This window comes from Chaetodon auriga, chromosome 2, assembly GCF_051107435.1.
Source record: "Chaetodon auriga isolate fChaAug3 chromosome 2, fChaAug3.hap1, whole genome shotgun sequence".
NCBI classification, from domain to species: Eukaryota; Metazoa; Chordata; class Actinopteri; order Chaetodontiformes; family Chaetodontidae; genus Chaetodon; species Chaetodon auriga.
Window position 1 is genome coordinate 23,735,770 of NC_135075.1, and position 19,502 is coordinate 23,755,271.

General features: G+C 45.0%; 2 protein-coding genes across 2 annotated transcripts in view; one reads left to right on the forward strand and one right to left on the reverse strand.

Annotated features, from left to right (window-relative positions):
- Positions 1-19,502, reverse strand: part of LOC143327616 (cysteine and glycine-rich protein 1-like) — a 314,154-nt gene that overhangs the window by 49,671 nt on the left and 244,981 nt on the right. The window lies entirely within an intron of this gene.
- The window catches only part of nav1b (neuron navigator 1b), a 65,420-nt gene that overhangs the window by 39,400 nt on the left and 6,518 nt on the right, over positions 1-19,502 (forward strand). Inside the window, exons 7-25 of the mRNA XM_076741962.1 lie at positions 4,791-4,941; positions 6,572-6,872; positions 8,022-8,775; positions 9,229-9,642; positions 10,288-10,329; positions 10,417-10,577; positions 11,146-11,319; positions 11,916-11,968; positions 12,296-12,319; positions 12,833-12,910; positions 14,949-15,032; positions 15,409-15,520; positions 15,646-15,767; positions 17,231-17,409; positions 17,569-17,725; positions 18,035-18,233; positions 18,354-18,454; positions 18,550-18,645; positions 19,056-19,224. Of these exons, the coding sequence (XP_076598077.1) occupies positions 4,791-4,941; positions 6,572-6,872; positions 8,022-8,775; positions 9,229-9,642; positions 10,288-10,329; positions 10,417-10,577; positions 11,146-11,319; positions 11,916-11,968; positions 12,296-12,319; positions 12,833-12,910; positions 14,949-15,032; positions 15,409-15,520; positions 15,646-15,767; positions 17,231-17,409; positions 17,569-17,725; positions 18,035-18,233; positions 18,354-18,454; positions 18,550-18,645; positions 19,056-19,224 (3,371 nt within the window). The remainder of the gene's footprint in view (positions 1-4,790; positions 4,942-6,571; positions 6,873-8,021; positions 8,776-9,228; positions 9,643-10,287; positions 10,330-10,416; positions 10,578-11,145; positions 11,320-11,915; positions 11,969-12,295; positions 12,320-12,832; positions 12,911-14,948; positions 15,033-15,408; positions 15,521-15,645; positions 15,768-17,230; positions 17,410-17,568; positions 17,726-18,034; positions 18,234-18,353; positions 18,455-18,549; positions 18,646-19,055; positions 19,225-19,502) is intronic.

Below are 19,502 nucleotides of genomic sequence, written 5' to 3' on the forward strand. Positions count from 1 at the left end.
GAGGTTTTCCAAGGCTACTCATGCCCCGCTGGAGGTCCTCGTGTCATGTGTGGGTTTGTGGTTGCCCTCGCAGTGATTCAGGCTTTACCTTGGACTGAGTTTTTCCAGCCAGGCCCGAGAGGGTAATGAATGAGCATGTTTTATTTTAAAGGACGTTCATCATGCTGATAATCTCTTTAATGTTATAGAAAGTCTGACTCTGGAGAGGTTTTTTTAAGTCTTTGTCCAGTTATCGGTCAGTTCAAACAGTGACTCACTCACTGTGAAGAAATCACGAAGACTAATTTCAATCACGAAGATTTATTTCTCAGCGTTTGTTGAGTTTGAGATGGACCAATCGCGGTTAACACGGGAGCTGTTAGTGACTCTGAAGTTCATACAAACAATAAGCTCCATTCATAGCAAGACTGCACTTTAATATCTGCCCAGTTCTTATGGCTAAACTGGGAATGTTTCCTACAGCAGAGGTTGAGCAACATGGGCTTCCCACTGGAGTACTGCCTTGTAAATTAGACTAACCTACGACTCTCAAGAAGGCAACCTCATTTACAAGCAGCTGGCATTTATTGGTATTACCTTTTTAATATCTTTATTTATTTATTTTTTTGTAACCAATGTGGCAAAGTCACATAACAGCCCATCTCACTAACACCCTTCACACCAGCCCCATACTTGTAGTTACTTTGTAAATTAAGATTTTTGCATGCAAAACATACGAAGAGCTTATAAAATGTGTATTTCGTATGAAGTAAACTACCCACAGTATTTACAGGCTGAATGATTTAGTTGATTAAGCCATCAGTCAAATGACAGAAAATAAATTTGCAGCTATTTTAATAGTCGTTTGTCATTTTTAATGCAAAAACGTGGTTCCAGTTTCTCAAGTGTGACCATTTGCTGCTTTTCCTTTTAGTTATTTTAATAATTTAACTTTATTTTAATCATTTTTTTAGACTATTGAATGGTTTGGACAATTGGATGTTCCAAATAAGCACTGTCAAGGTGTCAGTTTGAGCTCTGGGTAATTGTGCTGACACACTTTTTTTCTTAATTTTTGCAAACCAAACAATTGATTATTGGAGAAAATAATCAGCAGCTTAATCCATAATGAAAAGAAGGATTAGCTGTCAAAAATTAGCTCCACCACAACCAACTTCAGCAGCAAAATCCTGCTTTTACATCGAGAGTAATAATAATCTGATGATATATGACAGTATTACTGTAGTAGTAGTACTTTTAAAACCTCAGGTACTTTTTGCTGATTATACTTACATGCTTTTACTTGATTATCATTTTTTTATGCAGGAGTTTGACCTGAAGTGTTTTTACAGTGTGTTACCGGCACTTCTCCTTCAGTAGAGGATCTTATTCTTCCTCCAGTCTTTCTTTATGAGCACTCAGATCAGCGGCTGCTCGCTGCAGAGTCACACCATCATCTCACAAAGGACCATCAGGGTCTCTGGTCTCGTCATCCCTGCTTCTTTTTCCTTTTTTATGAGAGGGGGGTGTTGCCTGTCCAGTGGCAGACCGCGTCTCTCTGCTCGCTGAATGGGAGAAAAAAAGGGGTCTTTGCTTTGCGGAGGACATGAATTTGAATCTCGGCACGCGGACAATTGAAAGAAGTTGCGCTCATCAATAATCGGTCACAAATGAGCGGTCGGGTGTTGATCGGGAAGGTGCCTCCTCTGCAGTCGGTGCCAAGAGCCAAAAGGAGTTTACTTTTCACGACAAGGTAAAGATGATGTTTCATTACGGGGTTAACGCTGCACAACTTTTTAAAGTTGTTGATTTTGATTGGATGCGACACCAAATGCATTAAGTTTAACGTTGAGGGTTGTTTCTTCTATGGGGGCCGTGGTCTAATAGCTTTACGCGCTGATTTTAACTCAATCTGAACCCGACCTGGCTTTAGACTAACGGAACAGTGTAGTAACATTAGCCGATTAGCTACTCTTCAGTAAAGGATGAATTCGGCTGGTTTCATTACATTTTTTTTAACTTGAATAATAAAATCATAGTGAAATACTTCCACAATGCAATGGAGTTCGGTAGGTAGTTCTGTGTCTTTTTACTTGAACTTCTATTTTGAAAGAGTACACGTGAACATAATGATGAAAGGGACCTATGTTGACTCTGATTTGGCACCAGAAATGATAACATCTGTGGAAACACATTTTCATTCTTGGAGGACATTGCCGCTACCACAGCTATCTGCATAATAGAGGATGTCTTCACCACTCGCTCGGCCAAAGGCATGCACCACAGGAGCTCTGTCTTTGCTGTCCTTTGTGCAGAGAATATACAGTTGCTGAAGTGAACTGCAAGATGCATTCTTCTCCCTGTGTGCTGTTTAATCTGGTTTTATAGCTGCATTAGGATCAGCTTATATATATATCAGCTCAAGGCTTTGTGTCTGTAAAATGTCATATGTGCTTTTTTCCTGTTCATCTGTCAGTGCAGTGGGCTGCGCCATGTCCATGTGTGCATTTTTAGTGGTGCTGTTAGATCCAGGTCCAAGTCCGGACAGTGATTGTACGGACCCCACCCTGCTCTGCCACACCAATCATCCCTCAGGCTTCTTAAATCAAAACATTTTCCCAGCAACCCAACTCGAGTAATAGCGCGGACACACAAATCAGAGGGATGTTGGAGTTGTGCCACAGAAAACAACAAGTTAATTGCCACCCTATGTATGAAGTATGCACTTTGCTGGTGTACTCCCACCCTCTCCTTGTCTGGATTTCACCTCTGAGAGCAGACAGTTTGGCTTGTAACATCAACAGCCCACAGGCCCTCCTGCCTCTTCTTAGGCTGACATCCCTGTGGGGTTATTCACAGCCCCTCTGTCGCCCCTCACAGAGGTGGTATTGTTCAAACATACCCCGAACATCTGGGCTCAATGTGAATCGAAATAATACTCCTTATTGACAGAACGTACGTGAGAACATTTTAAAAATCTCAAATCAAACATTAATCTAAGCCTTTTCCCTGCTCATGTCTAACTTTGCCCCTGAGATCCACGGCTACAAATCACGCCACCGAAAAGTTGCTTTTATGCATCAGAATTCTCACAACCGGTGCAAAGTGACAGGATAAGCTTCTTCAATGTTTTACAACTGTGACTACAACTCGACTGCAGCCATGTGATTAAGTCCAATTCTGAACGTGTATGGGCCATTTTTGTCTCCCTGTATTTTTCTGTGCAATTCCATCTTCCGTGCCTCTGCTAATTGCAGGCTGCAGACCCACAAAGAGCATTTTCAGCTCAGTGGGGAAAGCAAAAGAAAGGGAAAAGAACTGATTCAGCTCAGGCCATGACTCAGCTTTAAAGGGTCTTATTAATTTACCTTTTCCACTGTGCCACATTTTGGTGCGCCAACATAAATTTGATTACCACCTGTGTTTGCCAATAGTAATGGCGGGGAACGCAATTCTACAAATCTGGGTTGGACTGGCATTTAGCTCTCTGGAGATATGATTTTTAAATTCAGCACGGTGTTATTGCTCTTTTACAGCACATAAAGAAATGTTTTACTCTTCAATTTGAAGCTCCCCTCGGACTCTGAATTGTTTTGTCCTCCCGTGGCGTTTCGGTTGACTGAGAGGCTACTCCTCATGTTGAACTCCACACTGTGATCTGCATTTTAAATGTAGTCAAATAGGAATGCATCCAGGGACTTGATGCCTTGTGAGCAGTTTCTCTGGGCCGTCCCTGCCTTCCTCACACCGGGGGCCAATCTGGCAGCATCTGTTTCGGGGCGACGCAGGACTGCAGTGTCGGGTGGAGGGAAAGGTCAGGGAGGGTTTAGAAGCCTGTCACTCTGATTTCTCCTCATCCTGCGTCTTTAGAGCATACCAGACCGCTTTCTAAACCCTGAGCTGTCAGCCGCTATACTTCTTATTCGGCATGATTTATCAGCATATCCTGTGAAGTTTCCCTTGAAGCTACAGTTAAAGATTACAGTGTGTTGGCCCATGTTTAAAAACTTTTGGCTTTGCTGTCATGATGATTTATTCAATTATGGTTAAACTAATATTTTTGTTATCTTAAAACAAACCCCAAACTGACCATTTTCTTATGACTGCTCGTCGTGCGTTTTCCAAATATGTTGTGCTGGTTTTAGCTTTATTCACGTTTGTACTTAAAATTTGTTAACTGTGAAGAAGAAACACAAGATCTGGGTTTACGAAAAAGTGAAGCGACTCAAGGATAATGATAACATCTGAAAAAGGATATTTAGACAAATGGTCATATAAGTTTTTAAAAAAGCTTCTTTTGTTGAATAATCCTGAACGGTTGCAGATTCTGGGTTTGTAAAATTAATAAATTAAAGCATCTGTCACCACAATCATGTATGCTGGGCTTACTTACCAGTAAGCCAAGTATAGGTCTTTGAAGTGCTTAAAATCAAAGTTATTTGACATGGAAATACCAGAAAATATTTTTTAAAAGCTTTGTAATGAGTGCATTATGATGTCGGACTTTAGAAAATTAGTGAAAAACTCATATTTCATGTCATTTCACTCCGGTCCAGCTCTGGTCAACATATGGCCTGGAGCTCTGATGTGTTAGCTGAATGGAAGCAGCTGCAGCCATGTTGGAATTACCTGCTTGTTTGAGCACATGGCCACCTCCAGAGACAGCTCACTGCACACAGATGGACGTATCGCTGTTGCTGCCAGCCGTCGCTCCCCACCAGCACTGATTTCTGCAGCTTTACATTTTGTGCATTCACATGGTTGCCGTTTACTTGGTGATGGCACTGATTGGTCGTCCTGTCTTGTTTCAGCTGGGACGAGAGCAGCTCCATCAGCAGTGGACTCAGCGACGGTGACGGCGATGGCTCGGAGAACCTCAGTTCAGAGGAGTTCAACGCCAGCTCCTCCCTTAACTCCCTCCCGAGCACACCCCTGGGATCCAGACGCAACTCCTCTGTTATGGTGAGCTGAAATTCTATACCCAACAGGCTGTGACAACGTTTGGCTTTCTGTTATCTTGTTCATTTTGCAAAAGCAGTGCTGAAGACTGCAACCAAGACCTTTTTCAATGCTCGACTCTGTGATTTACTTTGTATTGTGTGTTAAATGCGAGTCCTTTGTTTTTACAAGGCCACAGAAAGACACCACAGACCTCACCTCTGTCATTAAAATGAAACTACAGAGAAACAGAATCTGTCACAGTGCAATAAATCTTCACTGTGGCAGTTCTCTGTTTGTTCTCTGCAGAAAATTACATGTAAACTTCCGCAAGTTCCTCTGAAACTTAAAGCCCCTCTTCACTCAAAAATGTGCTTTGCTTATTGTTGCTTCGCTTGGATGTTTGAGCTTCACGCTGCAGGATGGTGTACAATACGTGCAGAGTTTGACACGGAAAGATGTTTTCGGGTTCATCCGCTGAAGTGTTCTCAGCCTGAAGTGATCTTCTGCACTGAGAATGAGCCTGTGAAGCAGGAGACTTCTTTTGTTTAGTACTTACAGTTTTTAAATCAACCATATTTGTGTGTTCCAGCGCATCCTCACCAGATAACGGCCATATAGGTCGTCTGTGCAAGTAGGTTATTATGACCCACATTTCCGTTTACTGTCAGCCTGCGACCTCTAGAGGTCGTCGTAATTATGACGGGAGCAAAAGAGGAAGTCACGTGACGTAGTGCAAAGAGCAAGAAAGTCTGCTGTTTGTGTCCCGTGTGAAACCGAAACTCAGCGTCGACTCATTTTAACTTGCGTAACGTTCTTAGAGGAACATTTTTAACCCAAACTGGGATCTTTTTCTGAACCTAACCAGGTAGTTTTGGTGCCTAAATCTTAACCAAAATTCACCTGTTTCATGTTAACCACAAGAGTCTGGTACAATGAAGGTGTGGTACGCCTTTCGCTGGTGCTCTCCAATGGTCATATATGTTGTTTTGGGAGTCATTGCCAGTAGACCTCAGTAAGGGAGAAGGAGTAGATGTGGTTTGAGGAAATCTGAACAAGGTAAATTAGCTTTTTTGAGGAAAAAACACATCAGTCTTTAAATGTGATGAAATTCGTGTTCCCTTTGGATAAGTAGTAGTTGTTTTTAGCTTGTCCACAGGTAAACATTTTGACTCTTTACTAACTTAGAGATTGCTCAGTAGGAAGAAATGAACATTAGTGCTCCTCAATGAGCCATCTGTCGCTCTATATCACATTAATAGGGTGCCAAGAAGCAGCATGCCCAATTTTGTCCTCAGTGCCACCTCCTCAGTGCACCACATGATATTTTTTCTATTACAGTGTAGCTGTCTTTTTTTTTTCATGAAAAAGGGCTCAAGCTCTTCTCCATTCTTTCATTTCCTTCTCATTCTTCATTGTGTTGATTTATCCCTGAAAGTGTTAAATCCATAAACACTTTTTTTTTTTCTTTCCTTTGTCTTTCTCTGTGGTTTGCTTTAATCCGCTTGGGGCATATCGGCCCATCTCTCCCTCCTTCCCGCTGGAATGCAGCTGCGATGAAGCAAAGATTACAGAGAAAAGTCAATTCCATAGATAACACAGAGCATGACTGATGGTTCCCCACGCTGTGCCTCTTCCCTTCCTCCCTCTGCAGCTCCGCACTGATGCAGAGAAGCGCTCCCTGGTGGAAAGCGGGCTCTCTTGGTACAGCGAGGACGGCAAAGCCAGCCACAAGCTCAACAGCTGCAGCTATGACACGGGGAGTCTCAAGGCAGAGGCCCCCAGCAAGTGGAGGAAGAAGCCTCCGAGCCTCAGCGAGGATTCGGGGGTTAAAGGAGAGCTGAAGAAGCCTCAAAGTTTGGGTCAGCCGGGAGGTTTCAAGAAGGGTCGTAATCCTCCTATAGGCGTGACCTCCCCCATCACCCACACCTCTCAGAGCACGCTGAGAGTCGCAGGTGAGGTCTCATGGTATATTTCCCAGCCTGTCTTAGTCCTCTCCTGTAGAAATGCATCTCTGCCATTGTTGACTTGTTTTAACTGCAAAATCTATGTCATCCATTATGTCTTTCTATGCTGGATCCAAATGTAAAACAGAGCCTGTTTGTAGAGCAGCCAAGGCGGATATCTGCTCACTGTCAGGGTGAATACAGAAGTGTACCCCTTAGCGTAAGCCAGGTTTTGATTCTGCAGCACAGCACAGTGTACTGATGGAAAAATACACCATGAAATCCATTTCATTGAAAAAATAAAATCTCAGCTTAAAGGCCAGAGCCTTACATGTGTGCAGAGACACAGTGTCTGCCATCTGCAGCAGCTACATCTGTTTAACTCCCAGCATAACATGCCACCATTAAATAATAGGTTAAAGTGAGTTCCAGCATCAACATTTCTCGGCCTTTCATTTTAATTTCCTCAGCTTTAAGCGTAAGTGAAGCAGATCTGGCTGTGTGCATTCTGGCTGCAGTTTTGCAGGGAGAAACCTCTCAGCTGATGCATTTTTAAGGTTTAGAGAGTGAGTGAAGAGGTCAGATTGCTTTTATGAACATACTTCACCTTCAGCCTTAAATCCAAGTGAAAAAATCCAATTGGACCCTTTTACCCTTTTAAAGGATCCTTCAACCTCCACATATTTACTTTCATGGTCTGTAAGAGGAGATTTTGATTGATTTTATCACTTGGATTATCACAGACTCTGACCCTTTTAAGTCAGTGGGCGAGTTACACGCGACGTCATGGGCACATAAAAGCTCTCAAAGTAAATACAGATGTTTCTTGCTTATAGTCAACCTCGGCTGGAATGACGTTTACTGTAATGTGAAGGTGTCTAGTTAAAGAGAAATGATGTATGACATTGCAGATTATCCATTTCAGTTCCAGTCATTTAAGTGGGGCTGTTGTCGTTTCTGCCAGCTCGTTTGCTGGTTTTACTGGGCCGTCACCTCATCCAGTCTGTGAGGCTTATTTTTCTCAGGGTCATGGTGGAAACAGAGCTGCACGAACAGTCATCCTGCTCCTTCTGATCATTTAAATTCATGTATTTCTCATCAAAATTCCCGTAATGTTGCTATTCAATACTCACCTATTCAATGTCTTTCTTTATGTAGCTCCTAAAAGTGAGAAGCCACTGGATAAATCCAAGATGTCCATCAAAACTGCTGGCCTACAGCGGTCTCGCTCAGATGCTGGCAGGGATCATCACGGAGAGCACCGCAAGCCCCCGTCAGGCTTAGTTAAACCCACTGCTGGAAGCTCCTTCGGCTACAAGAAGCCACCGACAGCCACCGGTACCGCCACTGTTATGACAGCAGGGGGCGCCACCATCTCCAGTGGCTCTGCAACTGTGGGGAAAACCCCCAAGTCATCTGGCATCCCCATGAAGCCTATGGGAGGAGGAACACCCTCAGGTCGAAAGAACAGCTTCGATGCCAGCAGCGAGCAGAGCTTCCTGGGGCCAAACACCCGGAACAGCATTCAGTACCGCAGCCTGCCTCGACCGGCCAAGTCGAGCACCCTCAGCGTGATCGGTCGGCCCGCGCCCCGGCCTGTCAGCGGTACCATCGACCCCAGTCTGCTGAGTCTGAAACCTGTGCCCATGGCCTCCACGGGCCCCCGGGTTAAAGAGCCTGGGAGCTGCAGCGGTAAGGTGGCCAGTCGAACGAGCACAGGCCCCGTGAACCAGACGGACCGAGAGAAGGAGAAGGAGAAAGCCAAGGCCAAGGCTGGGGCCACTGACGTAGACTGTGGTTCTCTGAAAGGAGAGGAGGCTCAGTCCACAGGAGAGGCTGCCGTCAAACTGCACGGCCTCAGACGGACCAGCAGCAGCAAATACCCCGAACTGTCATCACCCACCACACCGAGGTCTTTAAATATTACTTCATACAAATTAAAAAACCTCTGAACAGACTGGCTAGTGTATCTAGAGGTGATACATCTCCCTCAGTCTTTGTTCTCGAGTGGTATGTAGACATGTAGGTACAGGAACTGGTTTTATATGCTCAGGATTGCTTCCCACTCCACCACAGTGCAATGAAAGTACATGATTAAAAAATGACATCTTGAAAGATTCACCAGCGAGCTCTCTCTCTACAAAGTGTCCCAGTCACTCTAAATAATCTGCAGATGAAACTATGAACAGTTTTTAATTCAGCTGCTTTCAATCAATCAAAGAAATCGTTTAGAGGAATATTTTTTTTTGTAAGATTTATGTGACTTTTGAAATTTAGAGGCAGAAATCTGAAAACTTGCACATATTCTCCACCTCCTTCACCTTGTTTCTATAATTTAACGTCTCTTTTCATGCCTGATCTCTAGGATGCTGAACACGAAGTCTCTGGGTCGTCCACCCAGCTTGGCCCACCTGGACAAGGTCAACTCCAACAGCCTGGACTCCTGTGTGACCATCCAGGACCTCCCACCCAAAGTCCCCCCATATTCCAAGCTGCAGGACTTGGCTGGTACCCACACCTCCACCCGCCTCACCCCCAGCCCGGCGCCCGTGCTCCACATCGATTCCCCCGGCTCCTACACTGACAGCATGAGTCTGAGCGGGTCGCCGCTGCTCTACCCCAAGCTGTCCGGCATGCACCGCAGCATGGAGTCCCTGCCCCTCCAGATGAGCGTGCCCTCCAGTGCGAGGTTTGTCAAAACCGAGATGCACAACAAGGAGGAGGCGGGTCCGGGAACCTGGGGAGCCGGAACCAGGACGTCCCTCAACCTCACGGACGGGTGAGCCTCATCTCAACCAGTATCTGTCTGCTTCTAACTATAAATCAACTGTTTTGCAGACTAATTGATGCATAAATACATATCTGTTACTCACACTGATCTATCAAAAGAGTGAATATAGAGAAAATGAGTGTTTTGAGTAAAAAGCCCATCTTCCTATGAACCGGTGCTGGTAGACGTAACCTCATTCATCCTGGCAGCTGAAAGTCAAATTTAATTTGTACTAACTGTTTCAGTTTGAAGACATCGGGCTGTGCGTTTCTTGGCAGCAGACATATTAGCGCACCATATTTTATGTCCCTTTTCCGGGAATGGAAACACTGACGCGTCATCTTGAAGATGGAGGGCCGCATCCATCAGAAGATTTCTGTTTGTGAAGGTGGAGATGGTCTGAATTCTTTTCTGCCAAAGGACTGTTCTTTTAGGCAATCCCACGCTGTGTGTATGATAGTGCCCAGTGTGCCATATGGCCTGCATGTGCAGAAAGGATTAGAAAATAAACCCATGAGATGAGATACGCGGGTGTTCTGCAGGTGCTAAACACAACTTAGAATTACCGTGTTCAGTGAAGAAACTGTTGTATGAGAATTACTCAAACTGGCTGTTAATTCTCTATTAATACTGTTTTTATTCTCTTGTTTGCAGCTTACAAACGGACAGAAACACCTTGCCGAAGAAAGGCTTAGAGTACGTCAAAACTGTCGTTGTCCAAACCTCAGTTTAAAATCTCCCGCTGTGATGCATCTTCGTTTAAAATGACCTCTCTTTTCTCAGACGCTATGGCTCGAGCCTGTCAGACAGTGATGGAAGCAAACCGGGCAGGCGCCACTCCCACACCATAGTCAGCATGACGGAGAGCGACAGCCCCCCTCAGCTGCCTTCTCCCACCCGCCCGCTCCACCCCTCCTCCGGCAAGGCACCTCTCACCAGCGTGGGTGAGTCGGCTCGCTCCATTTGGCTGCCAAGTTCTAAAAGCACTCGCCGTTTGAGCTTTGAAAGTAATGAGGCTTGAGTTCTTTGATAAACCGTCCATCTTATCTTTGATTATTACTGAGGAGAGGGATATTAAGCTCACACTGAGGGGGAAGCCCGGCGTGTTTTTTTACAGTTTAGAAATGTTGTCAATAATAGATCCCGTCATGTCTGACTGACGAAGTGACGGTAAATTATTGTGGTGTCACATTTGATGGTGTGAATATTACTATCTCATGGATACACTCATTTAGACTTGAGTTAAAGTGTGAAATATGGTGGAGATGCAGGCAATAGGGGTCAAGTCAGGCTATATTTATATCTTGACTGTAGTGGAACCAAAGTGTTGCCTTTCACTGAGTCATCAGAATCCGGGTGCTATACCGAGGCGTGCGTGTGTGTGTGTGTGTGTGTGTGTGCGTGCGTGCGTGCGTATTTGTGAGTGTGTGTGTGGGGAGAGTTTCTCTGCTGCATCCTACAGCTTCATCATGGCTGCTCACTGTCTTTCCAAACATCTCTCTTTTACAATAGTCGCTCCGATTTCCAGCGGCACCCCGAGGATATCGCGCTCCAACAGCATCGGCCCCCCCAGCGACTCAGCCTGCAGTCTCTATGGATCCTCCCCCCTGGGCAGCAGTATGTCCCTGGCTGATCGGCCAAAAAGCATGATGCGGTGTGGGTCTTTCCGTGAACCAGGGGACGATGGTGAGCCAGCGCAGCCGGCCTCCCTGCAGGGGAGTCGCCCGCCATGGCCTGAAATTAAACAAATCTGTCCGCTCGTGCAGACGTTTGTTTTCATAAACAAGATAAGCAGAGAGGAGTTTTGGTGCCTCCAGTTCAGATTGCTCATGAGTTATATGAGGACTTAAAGGCGCTGTCTGTGGCCCAAACGTAAACAAAACAGGAGGCCCTCCACCAATAATTTAAACCTTCAGGGTTCACCTCATATGATGGCTTTTAATGCACATTCCAGCACCAGACTACCACCAACTGCATGTTCTTACTGTATTTTGATGCTATAACAAAGGTTTGTTTCCGTTAATATTATTCTGAAATACAAATACTTATTAAAAGAAGCATCTGTTTTAAGTAAAATTCTTCCTCTTATTGATGTGTTATTGATTAGCTTCCATTGTCTTCAGTCATGAAAGCTAATTTAAGCACTGCTGTTTGGCAACAGAAGGGATCACTGCCAAATTATAATAAATGAATTATTACTAGCATTTTTCTAAAGTTTTTTGCGTTAAATGAAAAACAGTTACTTTTAATACTAAGTCAAACCTCTCCCTCTCCTGTTTCAGTGCATGGCTCTGTGCTCTCTTTGGCGTCCAACGCTTCATCCAACTATTCCTCGGTGAGTAGACGCAGTCATAACATGTAGAGAATGATGTTATTTCTGCTGGAGTTTAATGCTTTGTGCCCTCAGTTTACACATCATACAGTTTTCATAAAGCATACAGGCAGATCATAATAATTCATGAACTGTTTTGACATGCAGGAGAACCTTACATGCATTATATTAAAGCTTCCTCAGCTGGTACCTATTCCACGTTTGTATTTCCTCATTTTCACCTCTAAACTTGAGCCGCGTCCCTTTCACTGTGGATAAGTACGTCATTTTCGGAACTGCCCCTAAAGTCCCCTGTTTATTGTTTATTTGTTTTCACCATGCCTTCTTTAGAATGAGGAGAGGATACAAGGAGAGGTAAGGTCGGCGTGCCGTGACTCTTCAACTCACATCGTGCCATTGCTGTGCATCATCTGTCAGTCATTTCCTGTTGAAACGGGTCCATTTATCAGATTGTGTTATCGGTGCTCGGTGAAGTCTGTGACCACGGATCTCTTCCTCGGGAGCTCATAACCCACTTCATTTTGTTTTATCTCTAATATTCGTTTTCATTTAGCACCACCTGCTAACATTTCATAAAGCCATTTTCAGACCTCATAAAACTCCCAGTGCATGAAAAGAGTGGTAAAAACCCACTGTCATCCCTTGATTAAACATTCTCTGTTGGTTTGCAGCGTATTTATCTTGCGTTTCGATTTCTGTTGTGGAGCAGTAACTTTAATATGTGTTTGCATATTCTTTTTTGAGTTACAGCACATTTCAACTCATTCAAAGCTGCGTTATCATAATCAAAACCTGTATTTATATATATGTATGTGTTTGTGGTGCTGTATATAATTTGCTGGGGCGAACTTTTCAATTTGCCCGCAGCAAATTCGCAAGTTGAGGCGAGAGCTGGAATCTTCCCAGGAAAAGGTTGCCGACTTGACCATGCAGCTTTCTGCCAATGTACGTATAATTTTTTTTGGCCTCTTCTTCCAAGCTAATTTGTTAATGTGTCGCCGCATGCCAGATCTTTGATCGGTCCAAATCTAGATTGCACCCCCTCCAAGTCGTTGAGTTTGTACCCCACAGAAACCCAGTTCAACAGGTGTTTCTAATATGTGCCCTGCATTTCTGTGAGGGTGAGATGTGGGGGAAAATATGGTGTGAATCCTTGCTCAAGAAAATGATGAGGATCAAGTGTGGAGGACTCTGGATGCCGAGGCATAACTCTGGCATCTGTCCGATTTGCAGGGAGTGAGGAGAGCTGCTCATAAGATGTCCAGAACTACACCCACCCAACCCTTTCTAAATGGTCTTTTGCAAGACTTTATTCCTTTATTTGACAGCTGACAGTGGGGAGATGACTGGAAATGAGAAAAGGTCCCCAGTTGTGGTTCATGTTCGGCACCAGAACCACAAGTCCGCCATATTTCCAGTTCTCTCACTCACATCTTTCCACTGTTGCTGTCGTCCTTCAGCGCCGTCATCTTGACAGACACCAGTTCAGCCTTAACCCTGAACACCTGCTTTTAACTCTTTGATGGAACCAGCTGAAAAACGTTCCACCCCTGCTTCTTCTTTGTAGTCTCACCCTGCAGCTTCTAGATGCTTGAGTCTGGCTGTTTGACTCACACTCAGCTTTTACTTTAACACCAACTACTGATCCTGATCTAATAATAGACGATCAGTATGAGCTACAGGCTCTTATTGCACACTTTATCCACTGCCTCTGCTCAACTCTCAACTAACCTGAGCGTTCTGAACGTACTCTGTGACTGTGTGAAGCCTGATCTGTGTGTTCCTGTTCATGTTGTTACTGTATAAGAAGTTTAGTCCCTCGCCTAACGCCCCTGTCCCTCTCCTTTTCGTTCTTGGCTGTATTGGCGGCTGGACTTCCTGCTGCCCCCTGTCTGCCTCCCGCTGACCCACACCTCTGGATGCTGGGTGTAGCAGCTAGGCCAGGTTTGTTGGACCGAGCCTTCCAGAGCGATCTCTGTCGCTTTGCATGTTTCTGAGTGGACGTCAGACTGACGAGTCGCTCCCATCTGACATCTCTGGTGGGCGCGCCGCGTGGGGCAGCATCACCTACCATGAAGCATGTTGACAAGGGCTGCAGCTAATGTCTGGTGTCCTGACATATCTTGAGTCTGCAATGGCAAATGTTTCTCTCAGTTGGCTAATTAACCAATCTGAGTGCCAATTTCTGGATCACTGGAAGCTTCTTAGATTTAAAATTTAATAAGATACCATGAATACAGTGCTGACTTTCGGGATACATAGACATTAGACTTTCAGGTGATGTAACACACATTAAAACAGCCTTAGTGAAGATCTGCTGCTCATGAATAGCTGATTGCATTTTTATTGAGTCGTTACAACTGTTACGGCCCCTGAAAGGCTTAAACTTAATAACATCATTCAGACAGATTCAGAGAGTAGCAGAGTATTCTGTTATTGAGTGAATGTGACCCAGAAGAAATACCTGAGCACAAAAAGAAATGAAGGAGGGTCTGACATGCTGGGAAAGGAACCCGCTGTGGGAGCTCTCCCTAAACTATTAAACTCAACAGAAATTAAGCTGTAAAAGGAGAAATGTCATCATTTCTTGACAAATTCTGCTTGATTGTGTCAGACATGGATTTTAGAAGATTTCTCTCCGTCATCAGCAGAAGTAGCTCGAGGTATCTGAGCCCAAAGGTCAAACATGCTGCATGAGGTCGATGAGGTTTGTCCACCAGCGTCGCACCGCTGCCCTCCCTCACCACCATTACCCTAACATCCTCTTTCATCTCTGACATCACCCACAGCTGTCCACTACTCCACCCCCTCCCTCCTCCCCCAGCAGATGGAGAAAGCCATTTGCTTGATGTGCTGTGAGCGTGTGAGGCCGCGGGCCGACTCGATGCAGCCGGTGACTCATACCTGTCTGCTGTCTCACCCTCCTCCATCCCCGACCCCCACTCTTCTCTGTCTCCTTCCTCCTCTGTGTCCTCCTCTAAAGGCTAATCTGGTGGCAGCGTTTGAACAGAGCCTGGCGCTGATGACGGCACGCCTGCAGACCCTGTCGGCCTCCTCGGACCAAAAGGTATCTCGGTGAAATGAGGATGATGTTGTACCACCTGTGACGTGCGTGACCGTTTTCTATCAGGAAGAGTGAAGAGAAGTTAAAAATCTAAATAAACGGCAACTGCATACTCAAAAAATCCATGATGATCAGGCTTCAACTGCTTTATATTAGATTCTGTCAGTGAAGAAGAAGCTGCCAAGTAACATAGTTGTTTTGAAAATGAGATGTGGGTCAAAGGTTTGCATGGCGGGATTTCAACGTTGTCGTCAGCCACTCAGCACAGGCTGTCATCCTCACTGAAAGCAGACTCCACAATCCTCACATCGGAAGAACCTTGGTTCAGTTACCAGCCTGGAAGCTAATATGAACATATATTGATATTTTCCATCTTTAGGACTCTGAGCTCACAGAGCTGAAGGATACCATCGAGATTCTGAGGGCCAAAAATACAGAGGCCCAAGAAATCATCCAGGGGGCTCTCAGTAATCCGGACATCACACCTAAAGGTAAAGAGCATGCCGGGGGTGTACAGTACGATTTGGACTGTGGTCCAAAATACATGCAAAGGTGATGATGATTCAGAAGCTTCTCTCTCGGTACTGGACTTGCTTTCTTTTCTCCTGCTATTTAGAGCTGCTGATCAATCGGCAGAACTCCTCAGAGAGCATCTCCAGCCTCACCAGCACCACCAGCCACTCCAGCATGGGAAGTCTTAAGGAGCAGGATGCCAAGAAGAAGAAGAAGAAGAGCTGGGTGAGGACACACTGATTAGAAATACTGATGGCTGTGTCAGTTTCTGCGTCAGTGAGTTTTTCAGTCACCGACAAATTAGTTTCAAGTTAATAAGACGACAGAAGATAACGCATCGTGCTGTGAGAGATGCTTACGTTTCATCGGTTAATGAATCACATTATTTCCTCAGATCACGAGAGAAAGGGATGAAAGCTGCCAAACCATTTTCAGTGTTGAATTGTGCAGTTTAGCTCGTCAGGGTTTGGAATTGGTCAGGCAGAACACGTACATCAAAGTTTGTGCTAATTTGGTGATCGTCTCGATTGCCTCTTATCCTGCGAGGGAGCTGGAATCATACGAGTATGCAACATCAGAACCCGTCTCGTCAGGCTTCAAGTTATGCACTCGTAGCCGAACCACAGTCGTTCGGACCAATCAGCATCCTCTGAGGAACTACTGGCAGCTATAGACGCAACTGTTACAGACGCATCACTTACGTAGAGAGTATTTCCTCATTGATAGAAGAGAGAAGAACAGCACTGAAGGTTTTCCTGCATAGAAAAGATGTGTTTGCTCTGCTCCTGACTTCAGGAAGAGTTTCACAGTTCGTTGATCTGATTGGTCGACATTAGCCCGTGACAGATGCTGACTTGCAGGGTTGGGTGAAAATAAGAAAAAAGAAACGATGATGGATAAAAATTCAAAGATGAAATATTCTAAATGTTTGTAATAAAGTGACGTGTTTGTGTTGGCCCAGTCTGTAGGTGAGCTGTGGGCCGTTATCAGTCTTCATTATGTTGTATTTGATCTGGAGCCAGTCAGCCGCTGTCCTCCTGCATGAGTGTGTCCTTCTCCTCCTATCTTGTTCCAAATCTCTTATTAAGTATGGCTCTGGTCTCTCCCTCATGCTGCCCTGCGTTTTATTTTAGGTCTTTGAGGTGAGTGATGTTGCTACAGTAAATAAACCCCCAAACCCCCAAACCCCCTCCCCTTCTCCAGCCTGCATGCACTATATGAGTCAGTGTTTCGAAACTTTCTGTCATCCACTAAACTTGATTTGCAGGATCACTTTATTACATGTTTTGATCATTTTGAATTGTTGAATTAAATAACAGAATCGTACTTTTATGCTATGGGTTTGCAGCTTATTTCATTCACACATCTCACCTACGTGTGCTATGAGCATTACTGACTGACTTTTGTTCACAATTTTAGGGGTCAAGTCAGGGGTTGCACATGTGTATCTGCCAACTGCTGCTCAAAATGATACAAATAGGTATAAAGCTCAATGGCTGCATAAATTAAGAATAAAGAAATACAATCCCAGCAGAAGGTTAACAGGAAACAAGTGTGGATGACAGCTCTCAGTGGAACTCATGGCTTATCTGATAGAAGCAGCGTCCAGACCTGCTTATTAATGCTGTTACACTCAAGTGTTTTCAGACGAATCATTTACATCAGTGTCGTGTTTCTTCTCTGTGCAGTTACGCAGCTCCTTCAACAAGGCCTTTAGTAAGAAGGGCTCCAAGCCGTCAGGACCGTATGCTGACATTGAGGAAATTTCCACCCCAGAATCCTCTGCACCCTCCTCCCCCAAAGTGCACCACAGTGGAGACAACCCTCCATCGACCATGAAATCCTCAACCTCAGCGTCGTCGTCAGGGTAAACCTCTCCCTGCAGTTTAAATCACGTTATAACATGAAATACATATATGTTACTGTGTCAGTGTCTGTAGCGGCCCTTACTTTAGCATCTGAAAATCAGTTTGGTGATCAATGCTACTGTCACTCGTCTCTAAAGTTGTCTTCTGATTACCTCCAGAGTCTGTGAAGGAGACGAGGTGGCGGACGATAAGGTCGTCTCAGAGCTGCGTACGGAGCTGTGGGAGAAGGAGCGTAAACTGACAGACATCCGCCTGGAGGCTCTAGGCTCGGCCCATCGGCTGGAGCAGCTGCAGGACGCCATGACCAACATGCAGGTACGCGTGAGTCACTGCTTCTCATTATTTTTACTTGCTGAAAAGTTAAGGCGAGTTATCTGTCACTTCCTTCAGTTCACCTGCAGAGCTGGTTACTCTAATTAGGACGCCAAACATTTAATCGTATTATATGTTTGGAGAAGGACAATGTTGGTTTACTGTGTGCAGATACTTTTCATTTTGTAAAACCTTATAGTTCAACAAATATTTTTAGCGTCCACCAAAAAAAATCACTGCAGTCATATTCAAGATTTGGTCAGTGCGACGTATGAAAACTGTGCCAACGTTTTGTATGATTTTTATCTGTAGAGGACAGTGGAGAACCTGAAGGCTGAGAACGACCAGCTGAAGACAGGTGGTCTGTCCCCCTGTCCGTCCCCTGGACCCTCCAGCTCCGCGTCCCAGTCTTCAGGTCTCACTGCTCTGGGGAGTTCATCACCTCGGCAGTCAGTCGCCATGCAGATGCCCAAGAGCTACAGCAGAGGGCTGAGTGAGGGGAGCAGCGCAGGTACGCTTCAGTCTCCGATGTGTCGACAGTGTAGAGTCAGAACGGTTTTACCACTGCGGCGGATTTACTTAATGATCCACTACATCATCTTTCTTTTGTTTTTCCTGTTTCTGTCCTCAGCTGATGTGCATTCTGCAGATTCTCTCAGTCTTTCCTCGCAGAGAGACGATCACCGCGTAAGAGTGGTGGTTTGTGTCGCAGATTTACACGTCTTCAAAGATGTAAGAATGCTGTTTGTCACGTGTCCTTTATCACCAATAAACACCATTTTATATGGTGCGAGGGTATCACTGTTTGCTGCATGTTATGTCAACAGGAGGTTAAACAGCAGGATTTCTTCGTCGGCACCGTCCGGGTGAATGGCAGGATGGACTGGCCTATGCTGGATTCAGCTGTCAGCCAGGCCTTCAAGGTGAGACGGCTTCGTTCAAGGTGACCTGTCCGAGAACTGAATGTACATTATGCATGTTCTCATTCATGATTCAGCTGCCGCATTAAATTTAGCATGTTGTTACTTCAAAGAGTTCAACCACTGCACACGGATGGAAACTGAGATGCCAAAATAGCGTTTCGGGTCACGGTTAACCTCTGGCTTTATTGACAAACTTAATAAAAGAGGTATTTGAATTTACCTTTGAAGACTGTCCAGGCTATGCTAGTAGGGAATTGCTGGTCTAATACGTAATGTATGTAAGTGCCCTATAAAAGCAAACCGTGTTTGCTTTCACCTTTGATATGTTTGTTCTGAAACACCACAAGGGGCGCTGTCTTTCTGCAACCACTAAATCCAGATGCACTCAGTTTCTGCTGTTTTTATTCCAGGTGTACATAGCCAAGGTGGACCCCACTGCCAGCCTGGGCCTGTCGACAGACTCCATCTACAGTTACAGTATGGGCCACATTAAGAGGGTGCTGGGCGGAGAAGCTCCAGAGACGCAGCCCTCCCGCTGCATGTCCAGAGGCCCCAGCAGCATCACGGTGGCTCTGAAAGGTCTGTCTGGACATCTGGACATGCTGTCACATACATATGACATTTAGATGACATGGATGATTTGATTAACGTGGATTCTTAGGTTGAATTCAGACTACAGTCCAGGCTCAAAGGCATTACTCTGTGAGATCTAAACAGAGCAAGAGATGCCTTTTTACCTCCTGACAATCAGAATCTGAGCTAATGAGATAAACTTCCTAATACAAGCACTCAGAGTTTGATCCCTTTTGAGTCCGTCCAGCTTAAATTTTCAATGTCTTCTGCCGGGAAACCACAAA